This window comes from Salvelinus namaycush, chromosome 40 (assembly GCF_016432855.1).
Source record: "Salvelinus namaycush isolate Seneca chromosome 40, SaNama_1.0, whole genome shotgun sequence".
Lineage (NCBI taxonomy): Eukaryota > Metazoa > Chordata > Actinopteri > Salmoniformes > Salmonidae > Salvelinus > Salvelinus namaycush.
The window spans coordinates 11,696,468-11,711,353 of record NC_052346.1 but is presented as its reverse complement, the minus strand read 5'-3'; the positions used below and the strand labels follow the sequence as shown (position 1 = coordinate 11,711,353).

General features: G+C 44.2%; 1 protein-coding gene across 1 annotated transcript in view; it reads right to left on the bottom strand.

The window, feature by feature from the left end:
* The window catches only part of LOC120033123 (sodium channel protein type 2 subunit alpha-like), a 38,339-nt gene extending 23,990 nt beyond the window's left edge, over positions 1-14,349 (bottom strand). Inside the window, 7 exon segments of the mRNA XM_038979388.1 lie at positions 2,305-2,586; positions 5,310-5,401; positions 6,872-7,000; positions 7,598-7,687; positions 8,029-8,147; positions 9,605-9,921; positions 14,102-14,349. Coding sequence (XP_038835316.1) covers positions 2,305-2,586; positions 5,310-5,401; positions 6,872-7,000; positions 7,598-7,687; positions 8,029-8,147; positions 9,605-9,868 — 976 coding nt within the window. The 5' untranslated portion in view covers positions 9,869-9,921; positions 14,102-14,349.
* Positions 14,350-14,886: the final 537 nt, after the last annotated feature.

Sequence of the window (14,886 nt, the reverse complement as noted above, 5' to 3'; positions counted from 1 at the left end):
GGCTTTAGAGGCTTCTGATAGGCTAATTGACATCATTAGCCTATCATCCTTGGGAGAAATTTCCAAACGCCTAAAGGCACCACGTTCATCTGTACAAACAATAGTACGCAAGTATAAACACCATGGGACCACACAGCTGTCATACCGCTCAGGAAGGAGACACGTTCTGTCTCCTAGAGATGAATGTACTTTGGTGCGAAAAGAGCAAATCAATCTCAGAACAACAGCAAAGGACCTTGTGAAGATGCTGAAGGAAACAGGTACAACGGTATCTATATCCACAGTAAAAACGAGACCTATATCGACATAACCTGAAAGGCCACTCAGCAAGGAAGAAGCCACTGCTCCAAAACCGCCATAAAAAAGCCAGACTATGGTTTACAACTGCACATGGGGACAAAGATCGTACTTTTTGGAGAAATGTCCTCTGGTCTGATGAAACAAAAATAGAAGTGTTCGGCCATAATGACCATCATTATGTTTGGAGGAAAAAGGGGGAGGCTTGCAAGCAAGGGGGAGGCTTGCAAGCCGAAGAACACCATCTCAACCGTGAAGAAGGGAGGTGGCCCCATCATGTTGTGGGGGTGATTTGCTGCAGGAGGGACTGGTGCACTTCACAAAATAGATGGCCTCATGAGGATGGAAAATTATGTGGATATATTGAAGCAACATCTCAAGACATCAGTCAGGAAGTTAAAGCTTGGTCGAAGAATGGGTCTTCCAAATGGACAATGACCCCAAGCATACTTCCATAGTTGTGGCAAAATGGCTTAAGGACAACAAAGTCAAGGTATTGGAGTGGCCATCACAAAGCCCTGACCTCAATCCTATAGAAAATGTGTGGGCAGAACTGAAAAAGTGTTTGTTCCGAGCAAGGAGGCCTACAAACCTGACTCAGTTACACCAGCTCTGTCAGGAGGAATGGGCCAAAATTCACCCAAATTATTGTGGGAAGCTTGTGGAAGGCTACCCGAAACATTTGACTAAAGTTAAGCAATTTAAAGGCAATGCTACCAAATACTAATTGAGTGTATGTAAATGTCTTACCCACTGGGAATGTGATGAAAGAAATGAAAGCTGAAATAAATAATTCTCTCTACTATTATTCTGACATTTCACATTCTTAAAATAAAGTGGTGATCGTAACTGACCTAAGACAGGGAATTTTTACTAGGATTAAATGTCAGGAATTGTGAACTGAGTTTAAATGTATTTGGCTAAGGTGTATGTAAACTTCCGACTTCAACTGTATATTTATATATCGTGCAGAGGTAATAACTCCAATAATATCTCATCATGACCATAACTGGAACACTATGGACCAAGGAGGACCACAATAAGCCACTACTGTGGGTGAATGATAGATTGTTGTCAATAAATAAATTATTCACAAAAACAAAGGACGCAAGAAGTACACATTAATTTATACAAGGATATCAATTATTCACACCAATGTATCCCCTGAGACTGGAGGTCAATGAGACGGATACGGTCTGTTTGGCAGTGTACCAACAGCTCAGGGGAAGAGGACAGATAGATGTCCAAGAGAGTTTGACCCTGTGACCTTCTGGCCTTGATTACTAAAAAATGCTGGCTGCAGAGAGATGGAGAGGCTTACTGGAACTCTCACCCAGCTAACTGCTACACCTCCCTCCCAGACCTCTGTGACTCACATCCTCCATTACTCTCTCCATCTTTCCATCTCTCACTCAAATTGATTTATTTGCATGACATTGCATCAGTTCCATTGTCATTTTCCCCTGTTTTCTCTATCTTCTCTCTCCCGCTCTCGCTCTCTCTATCTTTGTAAATCCATTTCCTCTTTATCCTTAGACCATTTTCACTCTACCCTTTCTCTCTTCTTCATTTATCTCCTCCTCCGTTTCCACCTTGTCCCCTCTCTCCCCATGACGTCAGTGTCATATGTTGCTGGTCTGGTCTGTGTGCCCACCTGCCTGCCCGCCTGCCGCGCCCAACCAGCGGCCAGTGATAGCCTCCTCTCTCTCTCTTTCTCTCATAACGTGCCTGTTTTCTCACACACAGACAGGGTGTAGGAGGGGATGGGAGGTGGGGGGGGGGGTTGTTGTGGGCGATTATCCGCCACATTTGCCACAATTTCCCACCAATCGCTGTCACTCTTTATGACGCTGCTTCACAGAAAAATGGGCAGGGCATGGGCTGTCTGGTTTTATTTCACGGAATATGAAGTCTGTCTGAGTGGTGTGACTCAGATACTGTCTGAGGTATAGAACTTGACACTCATTACCCCAGTACCCCTGCAGACAAAACAAGCACTTAGCTTACTCTCATTGTTGATGTACTCAGTCCAGTTTACGGAGCTAGTGACGTTGAAATCAGTGCCATTGAAATCGGTTCCATTTAAGTTTGGAGTTCCCAGAGTTCTGTTCAGGCGGTCGTCGGGGATCGTGTCATTGACGAGGTTGCGGATACACTTCTGCCTCAGGTTGCCCATGAAGAGCTGCAGGCCAATCAGGGCGAAGACGCTGAGACAGAAAACGGTGAGGATCATGACGTCGGAAAGCTTCTTGACCGACTGGATCAGAGCGCCCACGATGGTCTTTAGTCCTGCAAGGGAGGGACGACGCACAGTCCTGGTTAACAGCTCCAACTGATTAATAGAACAGATACATAATACAGTACAGAAATATAGTATAGAAATGCTAAGGTATATAGAAATGCTTCAGCCCCCAATGATAGCTAGCAAGCAGCATAGGAGATCCATATGTCAAGTTTCTGTATGGCATTCATACAGGAGCCAGTTGAGGTATAGACTGATAATTTTTACTCATGGATCTCTCCAGAGATGGTGTTGTTGGTGTTAAGATTACCCAGTTCATAACACACTTAGATTAACCCCTAGCAAACTGTCTACACAGAAAGTCTGTTTGCTGATAATCAAATTCTCTTTCCGAATAGACTCAGATCACTACAGATATCGTATCATATTCATATCATTACTTAGTGATCTGTACAGCAATGTAATAATGACGTAATGGACAAATTGCGATCATTCAGTTTGATAGGGACCAAGTGTGTTGGGGTTTTAGTGATGCTAAGCAGATGCTAAGCTACAGGACTGTTTTCTGTGATCACGCTCTCCGCAGCCGATGTAAGACCTTTAATCAGGTCAACAATCACAAGGCCGCAGGGCCAGACGGATTACCAGGACGTGTACTCCGAGCATGCGCTGACCAACTGGCAAGTGTCTTCACTGACATTTTCAACCTCCCCTGTCTGAATCTGTAATACCAACATGTTTCAAGCAGACCACAAAAGTCCCTGTGCCCAAGAACACTAAGGTAACTTGCCTAAATGACTACCGACCCATAGCACTTACGTCTGTAGCCATGAAGTGCTTTGAAAGGCTGGTCATGGCTCATATCAACATCATTATCCCAGAAACTCTAGACCCACTCCAATTTGCATACCGCCCCAACAAATCTACAGATGATGCAATCTCACTGCCCTTTCACACCTGGACAAAAGGAACACCTATGTGAGAATGCTATTCATTGACTACAGCTCAGCGTTCAACACCATAGTGCCCTCGAAGCTCATCACTAAGCTAAGGACCCTGGGACTAAACACCTCCCTCTGCAACTGGATCCTGGACTTCCTGACGGGTCGCCCCCAGGTGGTAAGGGTAGGTAACAACACATCCACCACGCTGATCCTCAACATGGGGGCCCCTCAGGGGTGCGTGCTCAGTCCCCTCCTGTGCTCCCTGTTCACTCATGACTGCATGGCCAGGCATGACTCCAACACCATCATTAAGTTTTCAGATGACACAACAGTGGTAGGCCTGATTACCGACAATGACGAGACAGCCTATAGGGAAGAGGTCAGAGACCTGGCCATGTGGTGCCAGGACAACAACCTCTCCCTCAACATGATCAAGACAAAGGAGATGATTGTGGACTACAGGAAAAGGAGGACCGAGCAGGAACACATCACCAACAAACTAACATGGTCCAAGCACACCAAGACAGTTGTGAAGAGGGCATGACAAAACTTATTCCCCCTCAATAGACTGAAAAGATTTGGCATGGGTCCTCAGATCCTCAAAAGGTTCTACAGCTGCACCATCGAGAGCATCCTGACGGGTTGCATCACTGCCTGGTATGGCAACTGCTCAGCCTCCGACCGCAAGGCACTACAGAGGGCTAAGCTTCCTGCCATCCAGGACCTCTATATCAGTTGGTGTCAGAGGAAGGCTCTAAAAATTGTCAAAGACTCCAGCCACCCTAGTCATAGACTGTTCTCTCTGCTACAGCATGGCAAGCGGTACCAGAGCGCCAAGTCTAGGTCCAAGAGGCTTCTAAACAGCTTCTACCCCCAAGCCATAAGACTCCTGAACATCTAATCAAATGGCTACCCAGAATATTTGCATTGCCCCCCCCTCTTTTACACTGCTGCTACTCTCTGTTATTATCTATGCATAGTCACTTTAATAACTCTGCCTACATGTACATATTACCTCAATTACCTCGACACCGGTGCCCCTGTACATTGCCTCTGTACCGGTACCCCCTGTATACAGCCTCGCTATTGTTATTTTACTGCTGCTCTTTAATTATTTGGTATTTTTCTTAAAACTGCATTGTTGGTTAGGGGCTTGTAAGTAAGCATTTCAATGTAAGGTCTACCTGTTGTATTCGGCACATGTGACAAATAACATTTGATTTGATTGGATTTGATTTGAAAGAGGGCTGATGTAGGTTGAAGATAGAGACCCCCATTAATCATGGGGTCAATGATTGGTTGGTCCATGAAACCGAGAGATGACAACTTTGTGAGAGTGTGTGTCATGGCATTGCCTAGCATCACTCTAGTACAGCCCTATTCAACAACCACCATACACAGTGAACAAGACATACATGCAACCTAGAACAAGGACAGAGGGGGAACCCTAGACACAAATGCTCACCACACAAATTGGCTTTTGCAATGTCTCATGCATAAAAAAGCTAACAAATAATAAATATTCTACCTAATTTCCCCAAAGGGCAAGATAACAAAGAAAGAGAATTACAGGAAGAAAGTGAAAGTAACGTAATGTGTCTAAAAGCGTGGAATCGTTTCCATCTCGATGGAGTGGGCCCGGATTCCTGCTTTTACTGGCCTGTGGAAAGGCAGCGTGACAGAGGCAACAACGCTAGGCTAAGCTAATGTGAGATGAGCAGTTACTGCATCTCAGATGGAGCGAATTAGCCATTAGCCGTTAGCTTATAGCCTTGTTGCTAGCATTTAAGCATTTAACCTTTAACCTCTGACCTGGGCTCTCTCACCTGGGATGACTGATATAGTTTTGAGGGCTCGGAGAACCCTGAAGGTTCTGAGGGCCGAGACATTACCCAGGTCCACAAACTCTGTCACATATCTGTAAGGGAAGGCAGCAGGGGGAGGTTTGGGGGAGGGAGGAGGAGCGAGGGAAGGAAGGGGGAAGTCACACAAACGGACAGGACAGACACCATGACAACACAAGGGGGTTGGGGGGGGGGGGGGGTCGACACACGTCACAAACAAAAGACATCTTGGCTGACGGGTGAGAGAGCAGACACAGGTTCTTACCTGGGATTACCGAGATAGTTTTCAAAGCTCGCAATACTCTGAAAGTGCGCAGAGCTGAAACATTGCCTAGGTTTACAAACTCTGTTACATACCTGCAGGATTAAATGCACAGTTAAAAATCTGCATTGTACCCTGACATACTTGCAAATGCACACACACACACACACACACACACGTACAGACGCAGGTACACACATATGCGCATATGAATACACATCAAGTACACACTTTCACAGTAGAATTAATTCGATCAAATGCACTACACCATAAACATAGGAGATACATTATATCATATATACAGTATATACGTTTTCGAGAAAGATCATTTGAAAAATACAATTTTATTGAGTAAATGTAATTAATGGATTCTTTTCATTTTAAAGAGAGATTAAAATGTCATGAATTGATGGCCCTTTGTTAATGTAAAAATAGAGACGTAACAAACTAAGACTGCGCCATTAGATTAGGGGTGGGGTTGCGAGAACAAAATAAACGGGGTCCCCAGAAATTCTGGCAAAAGAAATGGGGTCCTCGCTGAAAAAGTTTGAATGCCCCCAGTCTAGAGGGATGAGTGTGGTGACACTGCTCTAATCTCTGTGTCCTGACAGACCTGACAGACCTCTGTGTCCACACTTTTCAAACCAGTCCTTCCAGTTACATGGCAGAATCAGAATATACACTGACTGTACAAACATTAAGGACACCTGCTCTCTCCATGACATAGACTGAACAGGTGATTCCAGGTGAAAAGCTATGATCTCTTATTGAAGTCACTTGTTAAATCCACTTCAGTCAGTGTAGATGAAGGGGAGGAGACAGGTTAAAGAAGGATGTTTAAGCCTTGAGACAATTGAGACATGGATTGTGTATGTGTGCCATTCAGGGGGTGAATGGGCGAGACAAAAGATTTAAGTGCCTTTGAACGGGGTGTGGTAGTAGGTGCCAGGCACACCGGTTTGTGTCAAGAACTGCAATGCTGCTGGGTTTTCCACGCTCAACATGGGCCAGCATTTTGAGCGGGGGTGAGGGTGGACGGGAGCAACTGAAGGTGTTCCTAATGTTTGGTATAGTCAGTGTATATTGATATTTGGATTAGTGACATGAGCAGCAGTTTTGTAGTGAAGTGTTATATGAATTATACTTTTTTTTTTTATCTACACTGGTTAGGAGGAATACATACATCAGTCCTAGATAATAATGCATCAATGCCTCATAATATCCTATTCTATTGATCAAAGCTGGAAATATAAGTCATACATACATCCGTGGTAATACTTACGCCATGGAGATTACCATGAAGTCCAACCAGTTCCATGGATCCCTGAGGAAGGTGAACTTCCCCACACAGAACCCCCTCGCCAAGATTTTAATGAGAGACTCGAATGTGTAAATCCCTGTGAATGTGTACCTGATCAAACCAAGACAGAAAGGCATTATGATGGTTGCTATGGAAGTCAACAACAACAGCCCTATTCAATCAAAACCTTATGCCTGTTTTCCGGGGCTAGACCAAAACAACACTATTTGTCCTGTGCCAGTGTAGGCTCTGTTCCAATTTTGATACCAAGATAACAAGTGTAAGTGTTATGCTAGTGTGGATATCAGTGGAGGCTGCTGAGGGGAGAACGGCTTATAATAATGTCTGGAACGGAGCGGATGGAATGGCACAAAACCATGTGTTTGATGTATTTGATACCATTCCACCAATTCCTCCAGTCATTACCACCAGCCCGTCCTCCCCAATTAAGGTGCCGCCAACCTCCTGTGGTGGATACTGGAGCATAGCCAATGTTTGAATTGTCATGCTAATTCGTTTCTTTTGGTTTCTCTCAGTAAAAATTCCTGAGATTACTTGAGCCCAAACGCAAACACGCATTCTCACACTGGAAACAGAATTGTATCTTTGTCTTACCAAGGAAGCTATAAAAACGGGTGTCAATTGAATAGGGTAACAGCCAATAATAAGTAACCTACAGGAATTAAGTCAAGACTATAAGTTACTTACTCAACATTCTTGGCCCAGTCCGGGGGGTTGCTCAGAGTCATAAAAGCACAGTTGGTCAAAATGGTGAACATGATTAACATGCTGAACAACGTACAGAGACACAAGTCAAGGAAAGAACCCAACATGTTCAGAGACACATGTAAAGCAATGTGACATCAAGGCTAACTAATAACGAGGCCTAGGCCCCGAGTGTTCCGTGAACATAGGCCTTTACCAGGAAAAATTCCATGCCCTATACAGCCTAGAAATATCGACCCAGAGTTTTTTCTTGGTCAGGTCACATGGTCACGAACCACTCAAGGAACCCTCTACCATAACATATTTTCAAAGTCAACATACAATTTAGTCACATTTCTCTCACATACATGCTCCATATGACACCAAACTAGGCCATAATTATATCAAACCTTGATATAGATGTGAAAGGATATGAGTGGACTAAAACTGCAATTGCTATTCTCCGTAGAGGATTGAAGGGGCTTAGGATGTAACAGGCAGGAGTGGCGTTGAAACGGAATATTGCCTTGCCGCGATTCAATACTATAAATGTCTGAAAGAGGAAGAGAGAAAGAGAGAGAGAAAGAGAAAGAGAGACAGAGAGAGACAAAGAGAGAAAGAGAGAGAGAGACAGAGAGAGACAGAGCGCGAGACAGAGAGAGAGTCAGAGAGAGAGAGAGTGAAAGAGAGAGACAGAGAGAGACAGAGAGAGAGAGAGAGAGAGAGAGAGAGAGAGACAGAGAGAGAGAGAGAGAGAGAGAGAGAGAGAGAGAGAGAGAGAGAGAGAGAGAGAGAGAGAGAGAGAGAGAGAGAGAGAGAGTGAAGAAGAGTTGAGTTGTCCAACTGACATGAGGTAATAAGTAGAACATCTTCGACTGACTATGGAACTAAGACTACAACAAGTGACTGTGGCTGTGAAACACACCCATCCCAGCTGTGCACACCACCACAGCACCAAGGCAAGGCCAAGACATTGTCCTCCACTGTTGATGGTGTGCTGAGGCTGTGGTCCTGTTACTATTGGTGTTGTTCCTTCTGTCTGGCACGCTCAAACCCCAGAGGACAGGAGAGCAGCCAGGCAGTCCCTCTCTCTCTCTCAGATGGACTCATGATGCGTGTGTGTGTGTGTGTATCCGTGCAAGTGTGACTTTCTATGGGTTTGTATGTGTACACACGTGTGCAGGGTGTGAGGGGTGTGTGTGTTTACCCATGCAAGTGTAACTCTGTGTGCATGTATGTCTGTATGTGTGTTTCTATCTAAGTGTGTTTGTGTGTTTCCGTCTATGTGGGTGTGTGTGTGTCTGATCACGGCAGTGTGAAAGTGTTAGGTAGGCCCTGTAAACAACCATCCTACAGAAGGGACTTCTACAGTACACTGTGTCTGGATGACTACATCAAAGACTCAGCTGAGGCCACAGTTCAGCTCAGTTCCTGTCACCTGTGTGTTGGCTGCTAGTTACCCTTGGCACCATCTGAGGAGGACCCTAGAGTGTGGCTGCTAGTTAGCCTTGGCACCATCTGAGGAGGACCCTAGAGTGTGGCTGCTAGTTAGCCTTGGCACCATCTGAGGAGGACCCTAGAGTGTGATGACATGACTGAGTGCTCAGAAACAGTGCTTCAAATGTAATTTGGTCTGTTTTTGTTATTCTTTGAAGATGCATCACTGATTGCACCAGTTAATACATAAATGACACAACATGGCACATGAAGGCAGCATGAGGACACGGCACCATGTTGCCGCTTTGGAGCACGGTATGCTAGCTTTGCTTAAAATTCAGAACATTCTGTGAACTCCTATGTGTCATTATTGGCCAGCAGGGGATAACGTGATTGCCAATGAGTTTTGCAATGTCTTGTGAATGTACCATCATAATTTGGGATTGAAAAATAGACCAAACCTTAAAGGTTGTGGGTGTGGTTTAGCCTGTCTACCATATGACATGAAATAGGAGTTGGCAAGACAGCACAAACAGATCTGGAACTTAGGCTAGGTGTGGGTGTGTCCAGTACCTTCTGATTGGAGTAGAAGGGGTCCAGGTCCTCCAGAGGGGTGGAGACAAAGCCTCGGGGGACGTCACCGTAGATGAAGGGGAGGGACTTCCCCGCCTCCAGGTCACTGTTGGGCTTGGGTCCGTTGTCATCACTGTCGCTACAGCGGTCAACGCGGGGTCTCCGGGTCTCCTCCTCGGCAACGCGCCTTTCGATGGCGGCAAGCGAGTCGGGACAGAAGTGGCAGAAGCTATCAGGTCCGGGCGGTACAAGCAGCTGTGCCATCTTGTCATGGTGCTCCTTCACAGGGACGCTTGGGGCTCCGCCAGGGCAGGGGGCTGGGGATAGAGGAAGGGAGATCAGGAAGGCCCAGCTACAACATTCAGCCTATAGCACATGGTGTGCATGACAAGTGGCCAGGGATACACCCAGTACTCTACTGTATGTTTAGACAAATTACTCCCCCCTCCCCCTAAGACGAATGTCAAATACGTATTGGGAGGACACAACTGAAACAGCATGAATGGCAATATAATCTCAATTTCCCCTGACGTCTACTGTATCTTACTGTACTGTAGCACCATGTTCAGATATACCAGTACGTCATCATATACAGAGACCTGGTTTCAGCCCTTTTGTTTATATGAAACAATACACACTCTTTTTCTGCTGAGAAGGGAAGCGGTCACCAAGTTAAAACAGAGATATAGGTGACCACAGAGACTATTTTAAGCTTCTTAAATGTAATTCTACGTAGGTGACCTTCAATATGTCCCCATGGTTGTCACTGCCACTGTGGCTGTTTTAAAAACAGCCAACTGCTGTGGATAGATCACCCTCATTGTGGATGCATCTGTGATGGAAATAACCACTCATTTTCTCTCTCACCATGGCCCGATTCTCCATCAACATCAATCAACGCCCACACACACCTTCCTCTCCCCCTCCCTGCTCCCCCGATTCTCTTTCTCTCCCTCTCTCCAAAGGCCTACCCTGTTTCCTCCAGAGGCCCAGGGAGAGATACAAACAAGCACTCCCTTAAAACCCAAGTGGGCCATTAGAACAAAGCATGTACCTTGAAGACAACACATATTCAGAGGCCAGTGAGGGCAGTGGGGCCTCCCTGTCTGGGAGCAGGGGCCAGAGAATAGGACTGTGATCCCCCCACCGGCTCCTCTCTCATCACATCTTTCACACTTTGATCCTCGTTACAGAATGGCACTACTGACAAAGCCTTCATTGTCAGTCTTTACTGTAATATTTCTGAAACAATGACGGAGCTGCAGTTGTGTCACCTAGCAACCCTAATATTGTCTGACTTATGAGAAATGGCAACCCTATATTGTCTGACTACTGACAATTGGCACATACAAAACAGTGACACAGCACCCAGTATACACTTCCATGGGGCTCCTAGGCCAGCCGAGGAGGGATCTCATTTGCATTCATCAGGTTAGCACCATTTGGTTTCTGATTGTTTCTGATTGCCGTTTGAGCTACTGACACCAAAGTAGTAATTCAACTAACCATCTACTAACCCTAACGCTTATCCTAACCCTAAACTTAACTGTTACCCTTATCCTAGCACTAACCCTTACCCTATAACCCTTATTCTAAACCTAACCGTGACCTTAGCAACCAGTTGCTTATCAACAGATAGTTTGTTGATAGTATGACCATCGTTTGAGCATCTACAGATGCACTATCAGGACTATCTAAATAAAGTGTGCCCGAAAACACATTTTTTTCTAATTAATGGCATGGAATAGGCGTATAAATGGGGAATTACAGTGACCTCATACAGTTGAAGTCGGAAGTTTACATACACCTTAGCCAAATACATTTAAACTCAGTTTTTCACAATTCCTGACCTTTAATCCTAGTAAAAATTCCCTGTCTTAGGTCAGGTAGGATCACCACTTTATTTTATTTTAAGAATGTGAAATGTCAGAATAATAGTAGAAAGAATTATTTATTTCAGCTTTTATTTCTTTCATCACATTCCCAGTGGGTAAGACATTTATATACACTCAATTAGTATTTGGTAGCATTGCCTTTAAATTGCTTAACTTCAGTCAAATGTTTCGGGTAGCCTTCCACAAGCTTCCCACAATAATTTGGGTGAATTTTGGCCCATTCCTCCTGACAGAGCTGGTGTAACTGAGTCAGGTTTGTAGGCCTCCTTGCTCGGAACAAACACTTTTTCAGTTCTGCCCACACATTTTCTATAGGATTGAGGTCAGGGTTTTGTGATGGCCACTCCAATACCTTGACTTTGTTGTCCTTAAGCCATTTTGCCACAACTTTGGAAGTATGCTTGGGGTCATTGTCCATTTGGAAGACCCATTTGCGACCAAGCTTTAACTTCCTGACTGATGTCTTGAGATGTTGCTTCAATATATCCACATAATTTTTCATCCTCATGATGCCATCTATTTTGTGAAGTGCACCAGTCCCTCCTGCAGCAAAGCACCCCCACAACATGATGGGGCCACCCCGTGCTTCACCGTTGGGATGGTGTTCTTCGGCTTGCAAGCCTCCCCCTTTTTCCTCCAAACATAACGATGGTCATTATAGCCAAACAGTTCTATTTTTGTTTCATCAGACCAGAGGACATTTCTCCAAAAAAGTACGATCTTTGTCCCCATGTGCAGTTGCAAAACGTAGTCTGGCTTTTTTATGGCGGTTTTGGAGCAGTAGCTTCTTCCTTGTTGAGTGGCTTTTCAGGTTATGTCGATATAGGACTCGTTTTACTGTGGTTATAGATACTTTTTTGCCCGTTTCCTCCAGCATCTTCACAAGGTCGTTTGCTGTTGTTCTGGGATTGATTTGCACTTTTCGCACCAAAGTACGTTCATCTCTAGGAGACAGAACGCGTCTCCTTCCTGAGCGGTATGACGACTGCGTGGTCCCATGGTGTTTATACTTGCGTACTATTGTTTGTACAGATGAACGTGGTACCTTCAGGCATTTGGAAATTGCTCCCAAGGATGAACCAGACTTGTGGAGGACTACAATTATTTTTCTGAGGTCTTGGCTGATGTCTTTTGATTTCCCCATGATGTCAAGCAAAGAGGCACTGAGTTTTAAGGTAGGCCTTGAAATACATCCACAGGTGCACCTCCAATTGACTCAAATGACGTCAATTAGCCTTTCAGAAGCTTCTAAAGCCATGACATAATTTTCTGGAATTTTTCAAGCTGTTTAAAGGCACAGTCAACTTAGTGTATGTAAACTTCTGACCCACTGGAATTGTGATACAGTGAATTATAAGTGAAATAATCTGTCTGTAAACAATTGTTGGAAAAATGACTTGTGTCATGCACAAAGTAGATGTCCTAATCGACTTGCCAAAACTCTAGTTTGTTAACAAGAAATTTGTGGAATAGTTGAAAAACGAGTTTTAATGACTACAACCTAAGTGTATGTAAACTTCTGACTTCAACTGTATATCCTATGGTTCTTTGTACTTTAGCCGATATCTGTGTCACTGTGTCCTAGCTAGCTTTTCCCATGGGGAACTTCATAAACACATCTGCTTGTGTTCTAATGACAGCTTGGGGATCCACTGCTCTGATGTGTGAGTTAGTCGACATCACGTCATCTAAGAGCCCTATGAGAGGTTTGCTAGACCCTATGCTAGTACACACGCCCACAACTGAACCAGTCTCTGACGGCTTGTTTTGCCTGGAGTCAAACAACACCGCAGACACTGATTATTTCTATACTCTAACGATGAATTAAATGGTATCTCCAGTTCTAGGATGCATCGGTAGCTATACTTTCTGGCACGTTAGGGTTTTGAATGGACATGACATTTCCAAAGACATTTCAAATCAAAAGGTAGTCCTGGGTGGACGGCATTTATCCAAAGAATGTTTCAAATGTCGACCTCTACATTTAAAAAGGTTGTTTTAATATTATGATGTCTGTCTGTGATAGGGATAAAGAAGCTTCGGGAATATCATACTCAGCATGTGATCGATATCACAGCTGGAATTTGTCAGATCTGTTCACAGACACACGAATCCCTCGAGACTTTATGTAGGCTGTTATCAACACATACGTATGTACTCAAGACATATATTAAATCAATACATACAGTTATTATATCAATACATTAAATGTGACATATGAGTTGTAGTAACCGTTCATATTAGTACGTATTGCTGCGTTGCCTAATTTTCTCTGAACACGTCTGCTGTCCATGGTGCTGAAATGTGAAACAACACGGAAAACACCAATTTTTGGCTCATACGCCAAACCGCAGACATAAACCAAATGGTAAGCTACTAACAGAGACACAGGTAACCACAACATACAGCCGTTTTGTCACCATGAAACGCATAGCCAAACACATGAAGGTGTGAAACAAGTTAGGAATCGATTGATGGCTAATACATCCGTCTAGACAAGTTCAGTGGTTTGCTTTTAAATACATTTATGTAGCCTTATCACCAACAATAAACACAGGCTACAGGTATAATCTGAAAGAGAAGGTGAGGCTAGTAGCCATACCTTAATTGTCGTGGATTCAAAACGAGCAGGGGAGGCGGCAGCTGTCGCCATATTGACGTATCCGTGTATTTCCTCGAATTTACCGCTTCTCATTTGTAACATCTCCGCCTTGCCACCACCATCTGACACGCACACAAGTCTCCAAAAACCGAGGGACTCAGATCGTAGTTGGAAAGAGCGAGAAACATTAAGGAACAACAGTGGCCATCTCTCTCAATCACCACAATTCCCGAAAACAGTGACGTGAGTGACAAAATCTGTTCCCAAGCGCGCGTCACCGTCAACCACCCAACTGAATGGGTGTGAATGGATCTCTTAACAGGGCGTTCCCTTACCCATACCAGTTGTCTATTCCTTGTAATGGATCCACTATAGATCCTGTTAGCTGAAATATGGATAAACGTTTGTATTTTGCCACTACATTCTCTATGTAGCAGTGTTTCATCTATAGCCATGAACATATCTTATGGCCATGACACTAGAGTCATCTATCCTAAGTTATAGCCTAAGAAGCAGTTTTGCCATCTATTTTTACATTATCGAGACATGACCGCAAATGACTCAAGCTTTTTGAACAATATCGATGGAAAATATTATCGTGTTCAACGTCTGCTCTATGCGTTCGTGTGTTTGAGTAACACACATTTAGAGACAACAACATTCCTACCAATTTTGATAAATGCATTGCTAGAGGTGTATATGTCAATTTAAGGCAAATCTGTTAAACAATAGGCTCCTTGTCATTGATATGTATTACAACAAATTAAATGATCTAATTGCGACAC